The sequence below is a fragment of the Castanea sativa genome, chromosome 5, assembly GCF_040712315.1.
Source record: "Castanea sativa cultivar Marrone di Chiusa Pesio chromosome 5, ASM4071231v1".
NCBI classification, from domain to species: Eukaryota; Viridiplantae; Streptophyta; class Magnoliopsida; order Fagales; family Fagaceae; genus Castanea; species Castanea sativa.
Window position 1 is genome coordinate 68,216,023 of NC_134017.1, and position 18,622 is coordinate 68,234,644.

An 18,622-nucleotide genomic window follows, 5' to 3' on the forward strand; every position below is an offset into this window, starting at 1 on the left:
TCTTTTTATGTTGTCTGCAAATGAAGAAAAGCATTAGTGAACTCATTGAAAGTGAGACTATTTTCCACAATTGCTAAATCTCAGAAAATAGCCTTCATGGCTCTACTTATTGTTATAATTCACCTCTTTTGAGTCTTGATATGAACTGATAATTCATTTCTGCTTATTACATAAGTACACATTATTCTGAATCCAACCTATTGTAATATGCTACACAGATATGGATGAACCATTTTAAGCTCTAAAATGTGTCACCTTGCATTATTCTGACTATGGTGAATTATGTGCAACTAGACAAAGCTTTTTAATGAGAAAAATTAAATCAAGATATACCACTAAACCTGTACAAAGTGGGTAACAAGATTAAATTGCACTTCTAAATCAATTTCTTGCTTCACTTGCATGCTGCATGGTAAAGCTCCATGTAATCAAGAGCGGGCCGGTTCCAAGACCAGTCTTGCTCCATCACTGTCTTGCATAATGAATTAAACCAATCCCGACTGTCATACCAAGCAGAGATTGCCCTGAAAATCCAAGTGTGAATGAATATTTATAAGGAAAATACTAGAAGAATGTGTGCAGGGGCATACTTTTGTGGTTTTAGTGTGTGTGTGTGTGTGTGTGTGTGTGTGAGAGAGAGAGAGAGAGAGATTATAATAGTACAAACATATACTTTGAACCCTTTGGCTTCCCCCTCCCTCCCCCAAGACAAGTCCTAGAGAAAATATTGAATTGGTGAATAAAACAAGTGTGGGGTTACATTGAATTGTTTCTGTGCCACAGCATCTGTTAAGAACGCATGTCTAGAGTCCAGGCACAGGCTATGGTTTTCTCACCTTTGTGGTTTGTTATAAACCAACAAAGAAACATGTGCATTTGGAAACTAATAATGAGAAATAAATCCATTTGCCTCAGAAGACAAAATATGCATTTACTCACCTATTGAGAGCATAATCAACACCAGCAGCATCAGCTCCATCAAAATTAAATCCATTTGGTTCAAGACCCTGTGCTTGTGCTCTCTCTTTATCATGATCAACGTCAAATACAGTGTCGTAAAGTCCTATAAAAGAAATACCATGAAGTTGGATGGTTAACAAGAGAATCTCACTGAAAATCCCATGGTGCAATTATCTCATGGTCATAAGAAATGCAAGCACAAAGATCCAGTCCAACTGCATGAGATAATGTTAGTACCACCCGATCCTTCAAAACCCACTCATACACAAGCGATTGTAATTCTACAGTTAAACATGTCCGTTGATATTGCTGTTCCTACTTGACCCCAAGACAGAGTATCAAAGTCAATGTAAGATGTCTTACATCAAAAGCTAGGCACTCAAGGTAAAGTACCACAATATAGGCTAGATAGCATGGGTACAATATGAAATTTGCATTTCATGAGAATTAAAAGGTTGAACTACTTCAAAATTTTGGTATTTGGGAGAAAATTATCAATGGAAAGGGGGAAATCTATAATGAATATTGATGGGGGCAATGGAGATAGATTTTAGAAAGCAAGAAGCACATTTAAGAAATGATACGGAATTTTTTTTAAAAGACTTAGGAAGTTGTAATTGCTAGTATGAGCACACTATTAGTACAAAAAGCTGAAGCCATAAGGAAGTCGACCAACAATGTATTTTGAGCTCACACATTTATCAACCCCTCATATGCAGACCAGCCCATGACCAAAACCCAAATGCAGGCCTTCCATGTGGATATCAGGGTTACCAAGACTTGAATCAAAAACTTCAGTTAAAACCCAGTTTGTTTCCATGTTGGTGACGATCCCAAAAAACTTGAGCCGTTGGGAAGTTGGCCAACAATGTATATTAAGCTCTCACACATTTACAATAAGAAAATCAATAAGGTGCATATAATTAAATCTAACATCACAATATTGGGTCCTATGCTTAATTATGAAAAACGGAAAAGGCAATATTAGGTTGTCAGTGATAATTTCATAAAATAGAGTTACAAATTTACAATATCAAAGGGAAAATTCCTTGAAGATTTACAATTTACAGAAACTTAAAAAGTTTTCTTACCAGGCACAAAGTACAAAATTATGCAAAATGGTCTACATAGTGAAAACACTGTTCAATACAATTGCCTAATTTCAATGTGAAGGTCATTGAGAAGACAATAATCTAAAAACTTGAGGTATGTGCTACCACGACCTTGATGTCACATATTTAAGTAAACATTAAAAATAACAAGGTATCATTAGCAGTAAAGACAAAATAGACACATGGTTGAATGGCATCACTCTCTAGTTTTGTATGAACGTACCTCCAGTTTTGCGAACAACTGGTATTGAACCATATCTCATTGCTGTGAGCTGGGTCAGTCCACATGGCTCAAAAATTGAAGGGACTAGAATGAAATCAGCACCGGCATATATCTATTTTAAGTCCAAATGTATAAGTAACTTCCAGGGTCACACTGCAGATGTAAGTGGCAAACATGCATCCAGGAAAACGGAGAAAATTTGAAAATTTAAGTTCAGTGAGAACATACTAAGTGTGATAGAGGCTCATCATAAGTCAAACAAAGGCGAGCACGGTCACCATGAGTAGAGTGCAATTGATTGGCTAAATTCACAAAATCATTTTGAATACGAGGATCTGGGGCTGAACCAAGCAATACAACCTGCAGGTAGATGTTTCATGAGCATAGACAAGATATGCTTTACCAAAAGAAAAATGTTGTAACATTATTAGCTTATTAACAAGCATATTTTCAAAGTATACATTATAGTCATTCTTACATTCACACGCAACTATATGTGACAACATCATCCATGATACGAAGAGAAAAAGGAAGAAGTGTGTGTGTGTGTGAGGGAGTGACAAGAGAGACAGAGACAGCGATAGAGGGTTGTTAAAGTAAGTGAGCATTCTGGAGGATTATCATATTATTGAATTCTTATAATTAGTTGTACAATGTTCACATGCTGAGGAAAGAATAAAATGACATTCATAGTACAAAAATAAATAAATAAAATAAAATAAAAAAGAAAGAAGACAAAAGATGACCTGTCCATTGCGATCTAAGGTGCGCCAGATGGTGTGCTTGATGAGATGAATTCCTTTCTGATGAGTTAAGCGAGTGATAATTCCGACCATAGGGAGATCAGATATTTTCAAACCAAGCTTCTGTTGTAAGGCTTCCTTGGCAGCTTTTTTGCCTTCAACAACATTGTCTGAGGAGTATGATATCTGGAATAAATGCATCATGTGTTAGCTATACACGTAAAAAAAAAAAAAAAACCATCAATAGGAAGAAATTAATGGCAGAAGAAAAGAGGGGTGGGAATTTGGGGGAGTGTGCACGTGCATGCACACATGAGAGTGAGAGAGAGAAACCGACTTACAGGAATGAACTTATCATTATATGGGTCCCATATATCTGGGTCAATTCCATTTAATATACCATGGAACTTGTAGAGATGAGGAGCAACTGCAGGATTTCCAGCAACCTCCTTTGAGTAAGTGTGGGATACCTGCATATTCAAACATAACTTAGATGCTACAACAATAAGAATATGGATAGACAAATTGAATCTATACATATGATGCATTAGCTTTTCCATTTTCAACCATTTAAGAAACTGATACACTGGAACAGTATAGAAATGTAATTTGCATATCAAGGGACCAGTAACAGTTTAATTAACTTTATCTGTCACTTATTGGGATCATTAGGAGGTTTAACAACACGCTGCACAAGGGACCGGTAACAGTTTTATTTTGCATAATTTTTTCCGTCAATCTAACCAATTCTATTTTGAACAATCAAAACCTACCCAATTCTAAACTCAAACACCCCCCAAAAATGTTACATCTATGCAAAGAAAATAGGGAAATTATAATGTATAGTTTCATACGATTAAGTCATACTGAAATATAACCAATTCTTAAACACTGCCATCTTTTTCCTGCTTAGATATGATTCTGTCTTTGCTACTCTTCTCACTCAATTCCCAGTTCCCAAAACTCTAAACTCTAATTAAGTGTTCCATATTAGCATTGATTCATATCCCCTACAGCTAGCTGAGTGGGAATTCAATGACAAAGACAATTAATTGCAACAACCTAAAACCCCTTTATTCCAACAAACAAAATAAAACCACCAAATGAAATAGAAAAGTAAATAAACAAGCAAAATACTAATAAAATCTAGAGTAATTTAAGGATAGAGGGAAGCATGTCACTATTACTCATTTCTTAACAGAGTTGATGACCATGAATATCTAAGTGTTATAGAAGCACATCACACAGCTCCAAAAGGAACAAATCAACTGATTAAAAAAGAACGGTATAGAAAGCATAAATAGTATGGAGACTGAATAATCTTAGGAAATTATAAGTACTTACAGTTGTAGCCTTGTCTGAATATGCCACAGCTTTCCCAATTAAGGCTGCCCCAAATTCAAGGTTGTGGATCGTGAAGACAACCCGAGCTTTACTGAGACCATAATGCATATAATGATCCTTAAACAACCATGCAACTGGTGCAGTGGACCAATCATGGCAGTGGATGATATCCTGCCCATTGTAAAGCACCAACAGATGGATATTTATAAAATTAAACAAAAAATTTCAATTTTTTCTTGTCTGGAAGTGTGTGCCTGTGCATAGTAAGAGGAGAGAAAAAGAAAAGGTTTGATTTGATTTAATAGAAATGCAATCTGCTCTAACAGCAACAGAACTCAACATTGGCAAAAGGTGGTCTTGACAATTGCCCATATAAATTGATAGTAGTCATAAACACACATATAGCACGATGAATTAATGCAATGGATTTAGTTAATTTTGCAATATTGGCAGGAAAAGATGAAAGGTCACTGAATAACTTCAAACTGTTGCCATTCACAATAATTGCTCAAGCAAAACTCATAAATGAAAGACTTGATATCATAGAACTTACAGGATGAAATCCACTTTGGAGTAGAAATTCAAGAGCAGCATGGCAAAAGAAGCCAAACCTCTCTCCATCATTCCTACAGCCATATATGCAACCTGTTGAAACGAATCTGCAGGAAAACCAAGCACATTAAGAAACCTTGTAAAATATATTTTGTTGCATTTGGCAATCAAAGTTAATGGAGACAGTGCACAACAGTAGTCATGCAAAGGACGGACATTCTGAGAAAGAATAATATGGATATGTGTCTCAATATTCCGACTTGCAAGAATAGGTTCTGAGCAGAGTAGCATAAGTTAATAATTTCACAAATGAGCCCCATATAACTGCAATCCCCAGGATGAAGAAAAGAAGGTAAAAAAGAACAACCAAAGATGAAATTTGTACACTGTATCAATGTGGATGTGTGAAAAAGAATATTTGAGGTTCAAATGGTTTATATGTCAACAAGCTGTGTTTCTGAAGTTGTTGAATTTTCCACATAGCTGACAAATCTAAAAGATGGATCTTTGAAGATCATATCATTAGGAGTGTAAAACATACTCCACATTAATACAGCCAAAATCCTCACTATAATTTTAACACATAAAGCAACTTTTTCATTCATAATTTTGCAATGCAGTGGGGTGGCATATTGCCTAGAAAAAACAATAAAGCTATGACTCACTCTTCAAGTGTTTGATCACAACTCTTAGTGCAATTTTACTTTGTATTGAGTGTAGTCAATTATCAGCACTAAAGTGAGTGAAGAAAACAAAAAGAAACAAAAAAAAATTAATACATGTTTGGTTTAAAGCAATATAATAGCCTCTGTAAAGTAAGTACAGAGAGTGAAAAGTGAGATACAGATTGCCCATGAGTACATGTTGTAAACTAGATCAAATACAGAACATATAGCACAAGAAATTTTATGAGCGCAGCAGGAAAACAGAATTACCCATTTTGAGGCTCCAAAAAGTAGACAGAAAGGCCTTCGACCTTCCCAAACCATACTTTAATTTCGGTCCCACCCCAGGAATAGCTTCTGTTATACTGAAAGTCCTTCACCTGTATCAAAAAAAAATATTAAGTTAATTCAACATCGAACTGAGGTTAAATAAGTATAAATAAAACCATAATGCAGGAAAAAGGGCAGAGATGGCGGAGTTTATAATATTACAAAATATAAAAATAAGAAACATTTTTTACTTATCATAAAAAAGGAATGGAACACAAGAAGCGTCCACACAGCCATCACATGTATATTCAGAAAGTCAGAGAATAGAAGGGCCCAACTAGCAAATTATGGAAATATCATTGTTAAATACCCATTCGGTCTAGCAAAGAAATCATCCAATAAGGCATATCTCAACTTAATTCTGAACATAATAAACTCATACTACAGTCATCGCAAAATGGACCTCTACGAGAGAGTATAACCACCGCATATAGGACCTACAAAGAACATGTTCTCTCTTCTAAATCAATAGAGAAAACCCCAAAACTTGAGAATAGAGATTAAAAATACTTGCACAAAGAAGTAAGACATTACAAATAGACCAAAGAAACAGCAATGAAGCTTACATTGCTAAATTTCAAACAGTCATACTTTGGAAGAATGATGTCCACATTGTGGTTCAAATCTTGTACAGCACGAGATAGACTAGTAACAACGTCACCAAGGCCTCCAACCTGCAACAGATATTAGACATGACAGATAAAAAAAATACGCAAAAGATATTGATTTTGATCCTTAAGCTACTATATTTAAATAACCTATTCTTTAACAAGAAAACTATTATAAATAAAGTAAAATTGCCATCCTTTGGAAACAAAAAGTAATTATGCCAGGAAAAAAATCACACTGCCTATGCTCCCTCCCTCTGTCATTTAAGACATCTTTTTCACATTAACAGAGGTGTATGTGTGAATTTGTCTCTTTTTTGCATTTCCATTAAGGTATTAGGGCTGTAAACAAGTCCAGCTAAGCCAAGTATTAAAAGTTCAGGCTTATCTATTTAGTTTTATTTCAAACACAAGCCGAGCTCAAGCTCATTAGTAAACAAGATACATGTTCAGGCTTGGTTCATTTTCTTGTTGAACAAGCTCAATCTTGTTCACAAACTACTTGATTAACTTATTATCTTCTCATATATAGTAAAACCATGACTAAAATTTTCTACTACTTCAAAAATATATGAATTTTTTACTACAAATGAACTGCTTATATTATCAATAAACTACAGATAAGAATTTGAAATCAAAATTTGAAATCATATGTACCTATTTATAAACTTACACAATACAGTTTCAAGCCTATAAGTAAATTTTTAGACAAGTATAAATATAAAAATATAATATTTTGTATAAGTAAATTGAGCCTCATGTTCACGAACACGTTAATATGTTTGAGCTTGGTTCGTTTAATATTCGAGCCTAAATTTGGGCTTAAACTTAGCTTGTTAGCTAAATAAATGAACATAAACAAGCTTTTTCTTAAGTCAAACTTGACTTGTTAATAAACCCACATGGAGAAATTTTCCTCCTTTTTTGCAAGCGATAAGCACTCTCCATCAGAAACCCACGAGGTAATAATGCAAAGTAACCACTTATTCCAGACATTAAAACTGTGTTCCAGGATTTTAAACAAACTTCAATTGGAACTGCTAGATATCAGTAAATTAACTAGAGTATTGCCCATGATACAATTACAGAATGTATGGTCAAATTCCTAAAATAATAACCTCAATATTTAAACCCCCCCCCCCCTCCCTTTCTCCAAAAAAAGAAAAAGAAAAAGTGCACAATTTTATTCACAGATCAACATACCCAAAGATTAGATGAAAAATCTTCCGTACATATATTAATTAACTTAATATTCTAAACTTACTTTTGCAATGGGGGCCATTTCAACAGAAATATGCACTATGTGCATTGGTGGCTCCTTAACAATTCCTCCAAACACAGGTATGTGGTAATCCATGCCATTTTTATTGTCAAAAATTCCACCATCTTCCTTCTCAGAGAATACGAAGTCCATCATGTATGCATCCAATGGAACCTTGACTGCAAGGACAGAAGAAACGGTATATTTTGGGTTTGAAGAAAAAAAAAAATCTTGATGCCTCAAAATTTTTGCACCCTGCCTGCAGAGCACATGGTAATCTTTGCATGTGACATGACATAGCATCATATTGCATTCTGTCAATGTTTTCTAATATATGATTGGTTGGCTACTTGAACATGTACCTATGCTAGATACTTGGCATGGAAAAGATGTCATTATATATGAACACTATTAGAGAAAATGAATAATTTTCAGCAGCCTCGCTCACAATGAGCATAATGGGAAAACATTTAAAATGCAGATAAAAGAATTCATACCAGCTATGTTTTAAAGATCAGCAAATTCAGAAATGTGACAACCTTCCAAAGAGTCAAAATCTAAAAGTGTTCCAATAAGCTCCAAATTACATTACTTATGAACAAAAATTTTGAGCCATTAAGAATAAGACCTTAATATCCTAAACTTTCACTGGTATTGCTAACTAAGAAAAATGATTAGGAATTCAGAGCTTATTGGACAAAAATTCTGAGCCATTAAGAAAAAGCCATTAATATCTTAAACTTTCACTGGTATTGCTAACTAAGAAAAATGGTTAGGAAAAGTATGTCAAACATTAAGCAACCAAGAAACATTAGTATTTTTGTATTGTGAATATTGCAGTTTGGCTAGGTCATCATCATGTACAATATGTTGATATTTCTCAAGATTATAATGTGATTTGTGAATTATAAGCTGTGTGTATGTGCAAGACACTCATTCAAACGTCCAGAATATTTTTCAAGACTTCTTTTGCATATTCCAGAGTAACTGGCACACAGTTGGGCAATAAATTGACAATAAAAGGAATGCACAGGACAGACTGTTACAAATCAAGAGAACCCAAAAGAATTAGAGAGTGAACCCTTTAAGCCTCCATATTAAAGAGAAAAATTGATAACTAAACATGAAATAACTCACCAGTGCTTTTGACATGAGTACCATTATCTGAAGGAAACATTTTCTGAGGCGGCAATGGACCCTTGCGGTGGGTCCAACGGTTAAATGAACCTCTGAACCAAACTTCAGGTTTTCCATTGAGAACTGTGTTGGCAGGATTATAGAAAACCTTCACTGTGCTTCCTGCATGAACATCAAGAGGTTCTGTGTAGACTACGTGCTTTTGAGATAGCAAAAACCTTTTCAAAGTTCTTTCCTTTGTTTCAGCCTTCATATGTGCTGTTCTTTCAGCCTGTGACAGGAGAAGCACGGAGAAATGGAAATTAGTAGTGAACAGAAGAGAGTGATAAAATGCTAAATCAATAGCTTTGAAAGGATCAAAACTACAATGACTCAATGAGTTTTTATTCATCCCTGGCATCCATCTTGAACATCTTAAGATTAGCCCAGGAAACTCACACTTATCAGGACCACAATAACTAAAATAGACACACTAGACCAGAACTAAAGTTGGTCCTCCCTATCCTCTACGTGTGAGCCACCATAACCAGTACCCCACACAATATTTATGTACAATATTCTTAGATGCATTTCCTCTGAGAATAAAAAAACGATGACCAAGTATGCTTTAATCAATATAAATTAGCCATATCTTGCATGGAAGATTTTTTCTAAACTGACCTTGGCACGTATAGCCTCTTCTCTTAACCTCCTCTCCTCCTGGAGTTTCCTATAAATCTGGTGCTCTTCCTCAACCCAATAAAGTTCTTCAGGTATGTCTTTTGAGACAATTGCATGGAAATCCTGGCGGTGGTTGTTATCATACACAATGGCTTTCTGTGGTGGTCCATCAGCAAAAACCCAATCTAAGACAAATGCTCGATCAGGTACAACAACTGCAGAAAATAAAGTTGATTACTCTTATTTGTCTTAAAACATGCAACACTGACAGTATAAGAGAAATTCCATATAATACTGATCCATGAAAAAATAGTAAGCAAGATTATTATTTTTTTTTTTAAAAAAAAAAAAAAAAAAAAACCTCCCTTAATTTTACAGTTTTCTTTTGGTTATCCCCCTGTTATTGTCCATCACTCCATCCAGAATTACTAAAACAGATGGGAACAAGACATCAAGCTCTGCTTGTACAGGACAAAGTTTGAGGCTTTTTTTTTTTATATAAAAATAAATGGAATAAAAGAAAGTAAAGAAAAAACACCATCTCCATTTTGCATAATTCTCAAACAAAAATGAGTAAAGATTTCAGGTCATCAGAATCACCTTGCCTGGTTAAAAGGGCTCATAACAGCCCAACAAAACTAAAAACCACAAACAGCCAACATTTCAAGAGACATATTAAAGGTTATTGCCATTACCTAACCATAAACTGCAAGCTGGGGTTTGGGTCAAATTAGTGATTCCTGGCCCTTCAATATATGCTAGTTTGGCCCCCATTAAAATTAAAATGCATGGACATGGCAAAAGGGTGGGAAGTTTGAGAAGTAACTCATTATCTGAGTTTGCTAAAAAATATATACTCCCTTGTATGAAACACTCAACCTTTACATGTAATTTATTCATACACATAAAAGAAAAACAAATATGTATATTTGTGTGTGTATAACTACCTATCTACTCTCTCTCCCTCTCACTGTTCATGACAGAGATCAGAAATTTTTAAGAGATACGTGTCAAGTAACAATGTTTGGAGTCACACCACTCACTTTCAGCAACACCACATTTGGATCGAAAAGTTAGTACATATCACATATCATGGTACTTGGCATGACTGATGAATGCCAACTGACACCATCTTGCATATGCACCTTATATTCTGTCACTCCAGCCAGATAATCTAAACTTGAAAGTCTAAGAAAGCATCGTAAAACATTAAAGATAAGAAAGAGAATATATCTATTTATACATACCATCAGCACACCACCAGTCACCATCCTTTTCTTCAGAACTGACAAGCCTTTCAACAATGGACAATCCATCCTTCCAATTATTATGGCCCCCATGAATCCATAGTTCCTTCGCATGAGCAAGGGGGCCAGAGATTTTATTATAATATAACCTGACTGAGTCTTCACCTTTAAACTCACCAGGCTCTATGTACCAAACATTATCAACAGACCTTACAGCATTTTTTGTCAACTGTTTCAAAGCTTCTCGCCTCCTTTCAATCTCCTCCCTTGCCAGTGCTCTATCAGCTGCACTTGCAGCTTTCTCTGCATCTATTCGCCGTTGTTCCTCCGCTTGTCTTTCCCTTTCAGCTTGCTCCTTAGCAAGTTTCTCTAGTTCTTTATGTTTCTCTTCAAGCAAGAAATCCTCAAATTCAAACACATCCATTCCACCTTCCACAGTTATACAGAAATCCTTTTCATCATTATTGTCATAGACATTTTGCCCATTGAAAAAGACAAAGTCCATCTTGTAGGCTTCCTTGGGAACATGAAGTAGGCAAGACCACCAATCCCCTTTCAGATGTGTTTTTTTCAACCTTACTGTAAATGATTTCCATCTCCAGTCATTAAAGGCTCCCATTAACAGAACATCTGGCTCATTATTTAAAGTGGAGAGATCCCTATTGAGGAAAACCTCTATATCTTGATCAGGTTTCACAACTTGAGGAAAAACAAACATCTTGCTCCCTATCGAGAAGTTCTCTTCAGCAAGCATCTCAATTTTCTGCTTACGCAAGTTTGCTTCCATCTCCAACTTTAATTTTAGAGAAGCTTCTTCTCTAATCTTTTCATCTGTTTCAGTGCTTTTATCTCTTATGGTGTCATCACGCTCTATGATGTCCAAGTATCTTCCTTCTGAAACCATTTTATCAGGAACATTCTCAATATCACTCTTGGAAGCTGTTTCTATTTTCTGTAATTCTGCTATATCCTCATTGGCCCTAGCAATGGTTCCATTGTTCACCACTTGATTTTTCTGAGCAATAGCTGATGATTTATTTGCTGATGACAATTCATTGGCTTCCTCAGTTTCAGCAATGATTTCTTTCTCAGATTTATACTCTCGAGAATGTTCAACTGCCCGCTCTTCGTCAGTATCAACTTTGTTTCCAACGGTTTTCCTGTTGGGTGACACATGCTCACTAGATGTTGGAGCAATTGACAACTTTTTCTCTCCATTATTTATTTCATCCCTCTTTTGGGTGCTCGTTCCCACCGGTGCTTTTGGCGTCAATCCCTTTGAAGCAGGGCCTTTAGGCCTTGCATTTGACATTTTCCTTGATCTCCTCCTTGGAAAATCTACCAATATGCAGAACCAGAATTTAATAGAATAAAGGATCAAAATTCAACTTTGAACCAGAATAGAACAACAGCAACTAACCTGAACTAGCAGTGATCTGATATGAAACTCCACCTCCCTGGCAGTCTTTTCCCCATGAAGAAGACTGAAACCAAAATGTATGACTTCAATACATTCAGAATAAGAATGAAGTAGTACGAAAACAATCCCAGTTCAATACTTGAATAATTTTTGAAAACAAAAAACCTACCATTAACACTCAATCAATTGTTGAATTTAATGGGGTAAATTACTCCAATCCCCCTTGAGGTTTATCAAAATTACACTCCCCTCCTTGAGATTCCTATAAATGCAACAAAGAAGTTCATGCCCTCCCACACCATTACTTCCCTAAAAATAAAATAAAAAGTCTCATACTCAGTTGAGGGAATGTCATTTCATTCATAGTTTGGGTGGAAATCAAAATTTATTAAAAATTGAATATTCCTTTAGGTAAGTGGCCTTATAAGTTGCATTTATACATATACGTAGGGGGGGTGTCATTTCGTGAAAGCTCAAGGAGGTTGGTGTAATTTACCCAATTTAATTTGATTACCTAATGAATCAATCATTTAGTGAAAAACCATAAAGGAAAAACAAGAACTTCATCAACAAAGCAAACGTTCAATCAATTGATCAACAAAGAGCCCAGAAAACAAAACTCACCAAGTATATCCTATCTTTCATGCATAGAACTTGAATGAACATTTTACAAATATCCCATTTGAGATTTAAACAAACCCACAAAATCTCTAGTAAAACCAATCACAAACTCTTACTGGGTGCTATCAAAATCAGACACTACAAGAACCCATTGAAACAGAGAAACAAGGAACACCAAGAAGAGTTGCAATGAATAAACAAACAAACAAAAAAAAGCAATAACCTTTGAGAAGTGAGTGACTCTTCCATGAGGAAAATACCCAAGAAAAGGTTGGAGCTTTAAGTGGCTTCTCTGATTGAACGCTGTTCTGCAACTGCAACTGAGTGGCCTATGTACTTGCAAAGTCACCTCCATAACCGTGTCTCTCTGTTTTAAGAATGTTCTTCAAGGTTCTTCTTCTTCTTGTACTTGTTTATGTGTCTATGACCACAGTTTAATCAGAATTCAGAACAAAAACATCCTTTGATTGAGGATCCTGGTACTTGCTCTTTCAATTTCTCTATGTCTGTGCATTGTAAATAATTAAATAAGAAAAAAAAGAAGATATTTTAAATTTTAAATATTAAATAATAGGATGACGTTTTTAGAGTGAAACAGGCTAAACAGCTAAAAGAGGATCCTAGAATCTCAACCATTTATGTCTAATGTGTTACTATGTTTTGATTATGTACATGATTAATTTCTATGTAGCATTAATGACTGCTGATGTGCCTATGTATGTTTTTGATGAGGAATTGGATGGTGGAGATGAATTTGGATCAATGGTTATTGTGGATTTGGGTGTGTGGTAGAAACATTTGAGATTATTTTTTTTATTTTTCAAAAATTTTGGCATATTATAAGTAGCTAAGCTAGAGAACTTATTGAAAGGCTAATAGTCCGTGATATATAGGATACTCAAGTGGTGAGGAGAGGTATCTACCAGGAATTGACACATCAAATGGGACATGCCACGTGAGGACAAACCTAGAAGTTGGTGTAAGGTTCTCTTATGTAGTTATTTACACGTGCTTAGCTAAAGAAGAAAAGGGTTATATTTATTTTCTTTATTTTTTTTGGGTGGGAAAAGGATGGAGTGCTATGCAGCAATCAAGCTAATGATTGATTTTCATATAAAAGTTGGGGTGCTCGAGGATCAAGCCAGCTAGAGGATTGTTGAAAATTGATACCTTGTTCACAAGAATGGGTGGTGTTGAAGTATTCTTCTCTGCAAATAAATAAAAGAATTGTCATTTGGATAAATAATAATTTTTTAAAATCATTTGGATAGTTTATGATTAATAAATAATAATTTTTTAAAATCATTTGGATAGTTTATGATTGATAAATAATAATTTTTTATATTTTAAAATTTAAAGTGGAAAATGATTAATTTCAGATTTGTTTAGACTTTAAAACTAGAGAAATGATACATTTACAACATTTTTACAATATTTTCACAACAAATTATAAGTGGCAGGTTATTACTAGTTGTTATTGTTGGGGTAAAAAAGTAATCTTAATGTTAAATTTAAATTTGAACCAATAATAACTAACCATCTATGATTTGTTGTGAAAATGTTATAAAAATGTTGTGAACGTAACACTTCTATATTCTTTCAACCCACTAAAAGTGCATAAAGCTTCCACTTTTATAGGATCTATGAGTGGAACTCTTTTTCTTTTCTCCGACTTCATCCGCAAGAACAAATTACCAAGTAATGTAAGAGTATTTCACCCTGACAAACCTAAACAATTTTTCTCATGCTTAGATGCATCTAGGAGTGGAACTTGCTAGAACAAATTACCAAGTAATCTAAGAGTATTTCACTCTGACAAACCTAAACAATTTTTCTCATGCTCAGATGCATCTAGGAGTGGAACTTGTTAAATGGAAATTTATAGATATTGAAATATATAAAAATTAAGTTGAAATAATAGTATCTTGTTGAATTATGTTAAATTCAGATAAAATGATGATAAATGTGTATAATTTATATAAATTAATATTATCCTTGTTGAATAATTGAATTATGTTCAAATGACGATAATTATGTCATAAAAATATTAGGCTATGTTTAGTAACTGTTTTTCCCTTTATTTTATATTTCTAAAACAATTTTCTATTTTTAAGACTAAAAAACTTTTTTGGAAACTTAAAATGGACTGAAAACAAAAACTGTTTTCAAAATTCAATATGTGAAGGAAACTAAAAATATGCAAAAAGCTATTTTCATTTTTCAATTTTCAAAAGTCAATGAAAACACTCATTTCATTTAATGAATCTGTCTCATTAATGAGTTAGCATTAGAGTTCAAATCCTAGTAACAATATATTTTAGTATTTTCTATTTTTTTTCTTCAAAAAACTTTTTTTTTTTAATTTCAACTAACCAAACATGTTTTTGATTTCAAAAATACAAAAAAAAAAAAAAAAATATATATATATTTATATCTTTATATTCCCAAAAACAAGTTTTTGAAAATAAAATACAAAAATTGTTACCAAACATAACCTTAGTGATTTAAAAGAAATTATATTGTTCTTTTTTAATATATTCATAATCAATTATGATATATATATATATATCAAACCAATTTAAAGACTGTTTTTGAAGCTGGTTATCTAGTTGTAAAAGTGACTACTTTTTCTTTGAAGTCTCTCTAAAATTACAAAATTTTAAATGAAAAGAATTACACTACAACCGTAGAAGTATAATGCATAAACCATGTAAAACAAATTAAAACTCATGTAATTAGCTAATCAAGAAGTGTTTGGGGCCACCATTACGCACCCTTGGCGCAATGGCCACTTCACAAGTATAAGTGTTTGTGGGGTGTGGGGGAGCAAGGACTGAGGTTCAAATCTTTTGGGGGGAGCTTCACACACATATACACTTAGATTATGTTAGAGTACCAATTTCACTCTCCTTTGATCAGTATACTTTGATTATTGTCCTGATTAGTATGCTCTGTAATTTACAATTGCCACAATAAGTGGATCCTCTGTATTTATCACATCAGAATACTGAATTTGATAATCAAGTAGAACACTAAGGGGTTGTTCTTAAAGTTTCAAAGAACCTATTTTTCCTGAGTCATCTTGTGGACGTGTGAGCCTAAAAGTGGCGTTTTAGTCCTGTCAGACCTTAGGAAAACAGTTTTTCTTTTTAGAAACTATCATGGCTAATTCATCCTCAGCAGTTACTGATACCATTACAACTATGTGTGATCTTTCCCTTCGTAAATCCATTGCAAATAGACTAGACTACTTGTATGAAATCTCCCATGTACCTGAAGATAGTAAAATTCCTATTACTGATTTCTCTATTGTAAATCCTTACACTGTCTTTGATAAACCTCAAAATACCTTCAAAAAATCCATAAAAAAGTTTTTAGGGCCTTCTCATCCTTCTAGTGTAAAAGAATATGTCCAAACTTCTAAGTTTGACCAGTTCAACATTCCAGCTAGTGAAAAAGAAAATTTTATCACCCTTGCCCTTCCCCGAGAGTTTGTAATTCCATGGCAAAAACAATGATACACTCACCTTCATTTCGGTGCAGTAAGACTGGTACTCACTTTTCAAGGCAGAAAAGGACTCCCTATAGCTTCTAGAATTTCTCTTCTTGATTCTAGATTTTTGGAATACCATAATGCAGTTATAGGAATTGTCCAAACCACCCTCAATGCGGGAACAGTCTTTGTCACCCTTTTCCCCAATTTTAACATATCTCTTAAAGACCCTCACATTTGTGATGCTCTTGAAGTCCAAGTTCAGATCACAAGAGCTTCACAAGTGCACGATACTTTTGCAGCCACACTCTATTATCAGCTGGCCTACAGACTCCAAAATCATGTTTTTGACATAGCTATACCAGAGATAGCCCAGTATAATGATACTCTTTTAATCTAAGTTGACCCAAGCATGACGTCTATGTGCACATTTGTTCCAAGACAGTTGAATAAAGAGTAGATGACAACACTCTTTCGAGAACCATGGATTACAAAATATGAGAACCTTCATCAGGCAGCCTAGCCAATCTAGTCCAACACTCCTTTCTTCATCAAAAAACAAAATGGTGAAGTTGAAGTTAGGTTTTTGGCAACTACACCAAAAAAAGAAGAAGTAACAGTCTTTCGTACTCAAATGGCTATGATCCAGCCAGTCTCATATGAAGGTCTTGAGGGCCTTCAAATCAAAGCATTTTGAGAAGATGGAAAACCTTGTTATGAAGGAAAATCATCCTCTGGCCATATATGGTAGGATGTTTATGACTGTACTGACTGTCAAGAAGAAGAAGTCATTGAAGAAAAGTAGAAAAGACAAAAGAAAAAGTCTTCCCAGCAGCTTCTTAAAGAAAGATACGAGACAGGAGATCTAGAAGTTGACCTCCTTGGAGAACCCTCTAGAAAGTTTGATTATTATGTCCTCTATCCCAGATCCAAAAAGCACAAAACTTCATCCCTTTCCCCATGCAGAGAAAATTATGATCAAAACCAACAAAATCAGAAACCACCACTAATTCCATATTACCAGAAAGTCCTTCCCCAAATACCAAAATGTCAACCCAAGCCTACCAGTTAAACCCATACACAAGAAATCTTACCTTGTTATATGTTTGACCATGCTTCACCCTCCTATTCACAAAATTTTCCTCCTCTTGAAAGTTTTGACCATCAACAAGTCAATGTCAAACATGTTTGGAAAATCAAAAACCATGTTGGAATCAATCCAGATGGAACCAAAAAACAAGTCTCTTCAGCTGAAGCAGCTCTAAATTGGCAAGCAGAAAATGTTGTTGCACAAAACCAAGTCCTTTCAAAGATTCTTGATAATTAACAAAAGATGACTAAAGCAGTAACTCATACATTCTCATCTTCAAATTCTCTTATTGAAGATTTGAAGAAAAAAATACAATCAGTTGAGCAAGAATTGGCAACGATTGCCTCCACAGTAAAAGATTTGTTTGTCTCATTTCCTCTCATTGGGCAAAAAGAAAAAGAAAAAGAAAGAAAACAGTTGTTGATGCAACTCCAGTCTATATAGAGTTCACAAAAGGTGGCTACCCAAGCTCTTCCAATGCAAGTCTACATGCCTTATCAACTGCGTCAATCATTGTATAAAGATTTGTCCATACCTTTACCCTCACCATTCTCCCCAGTCTCCCCATACCAGAACCTCCAACCATTAACCATGACACATCCTGCTCATAATCCTTTTAAACTAAGTGGAATTTTTCCCAATATAATAAGCCCAACACCACTCCAACTAGAATCTCAAACCAGACCACAAAATGAACCTCCTCTCATCAAAAAAGACAAAGAGCCATTATACCAACCACCAAATCCAACTATTGGTGCTTATTCAAGACCCCCAGATATGAACATGTTGGCTATAAACTCTGATCCCCCAAACCCGATTTCATCATTTCTTAAAACTCTAACTCTTCAAGAATCAACCGAACCTTTTGTCCTCCCAGTCATTGATGACACAAATCTAGACTTGTCTGGCCTTGAATTAGACGGAGTATTTATGACAAATCCAAAGGTAGAAGAAGAAGATGATGTCCTTCATCCTGAATAACCTCCACAACCTCCACCACCACCAATATTTCCTCCACCACCTTTCATCCCTGATTACCACACAAGATTAACCTACTCATCAACCATAGATTCAAAGCACTTGTTTATCATTGATAACAGTCCTCCTTCAAACTGGCATGACGAGATCTTTAACATGTATTCTAGGTATACAGCTG

The 18,622-nt window shown here is 34.7% G+C and overlaps 1 protein-coding gene across 1 annotated transcript; it reads right to left on the bottom strand.

Annotated features, from left to right (window-relative positions):
• Positions 1-80: 80 nt before the first annotated feature.
• Positions 81-13,441, bottom strand: LOC142636018 (starch synthase 3, chloroplastic/amyloplastic). Its single transcript, XM_075810077.1, has 16 exons — positions 13,107-13,441; positions 12,263-12,326; positions 10,843-12,180; positions 9,596-9,810; positions 8,936-9,206; positions 7,802-7,977; positions 6,496-6,603; positions 5,870-5,979; positions 4,936-5,041; positions 4,383-4,553; positions 3,380-3,508; positions 3,042-3,224; positions 2,524-2,655; positions 2,296-2,407; positions 940-1,063; positions 81-524 (listed from the first exon to the last, which is right to left on the bottom strand). The coding sequence occupies exons 1-16, from the start codon at positions 13,236-13,238 to the stop codon at positions 395-397; spliced, it is 3,501 nt and encodes a 1,166-aa protein (XP_075666192.1). The 5' UTR covers positions 13,239-13,441; the 3' UTR covers positions 81-394.
• Positions 13,442-18,622: the final 5,181 nt, after the last annotated feature.

Bases quoted from the DNA above. Each gene is read 5' to 3' on its own strand.
- LOC142636018 (XM_075810077.1), bottom strand. From the start codon at position 13,238: ATGGAGGTGACTTTGCAAGTACATAGGCCACTCAGTTGCAGTTGCAGA. The intron at 5,980-6,495 runs GTAAGCTTCATT...TTTTTGATACAG, and splicing joins ACTGTTTGAAATTTAGCAAT to GTGAAGGACTTTCAGTATAA. The intron at 4,554-4,935 runs GTAAGTTCTATG...TACAATGGGCAG, and splicing joins TCCAAAGTGGATTTCATCCT to GATATCATCCACTGCCATGA.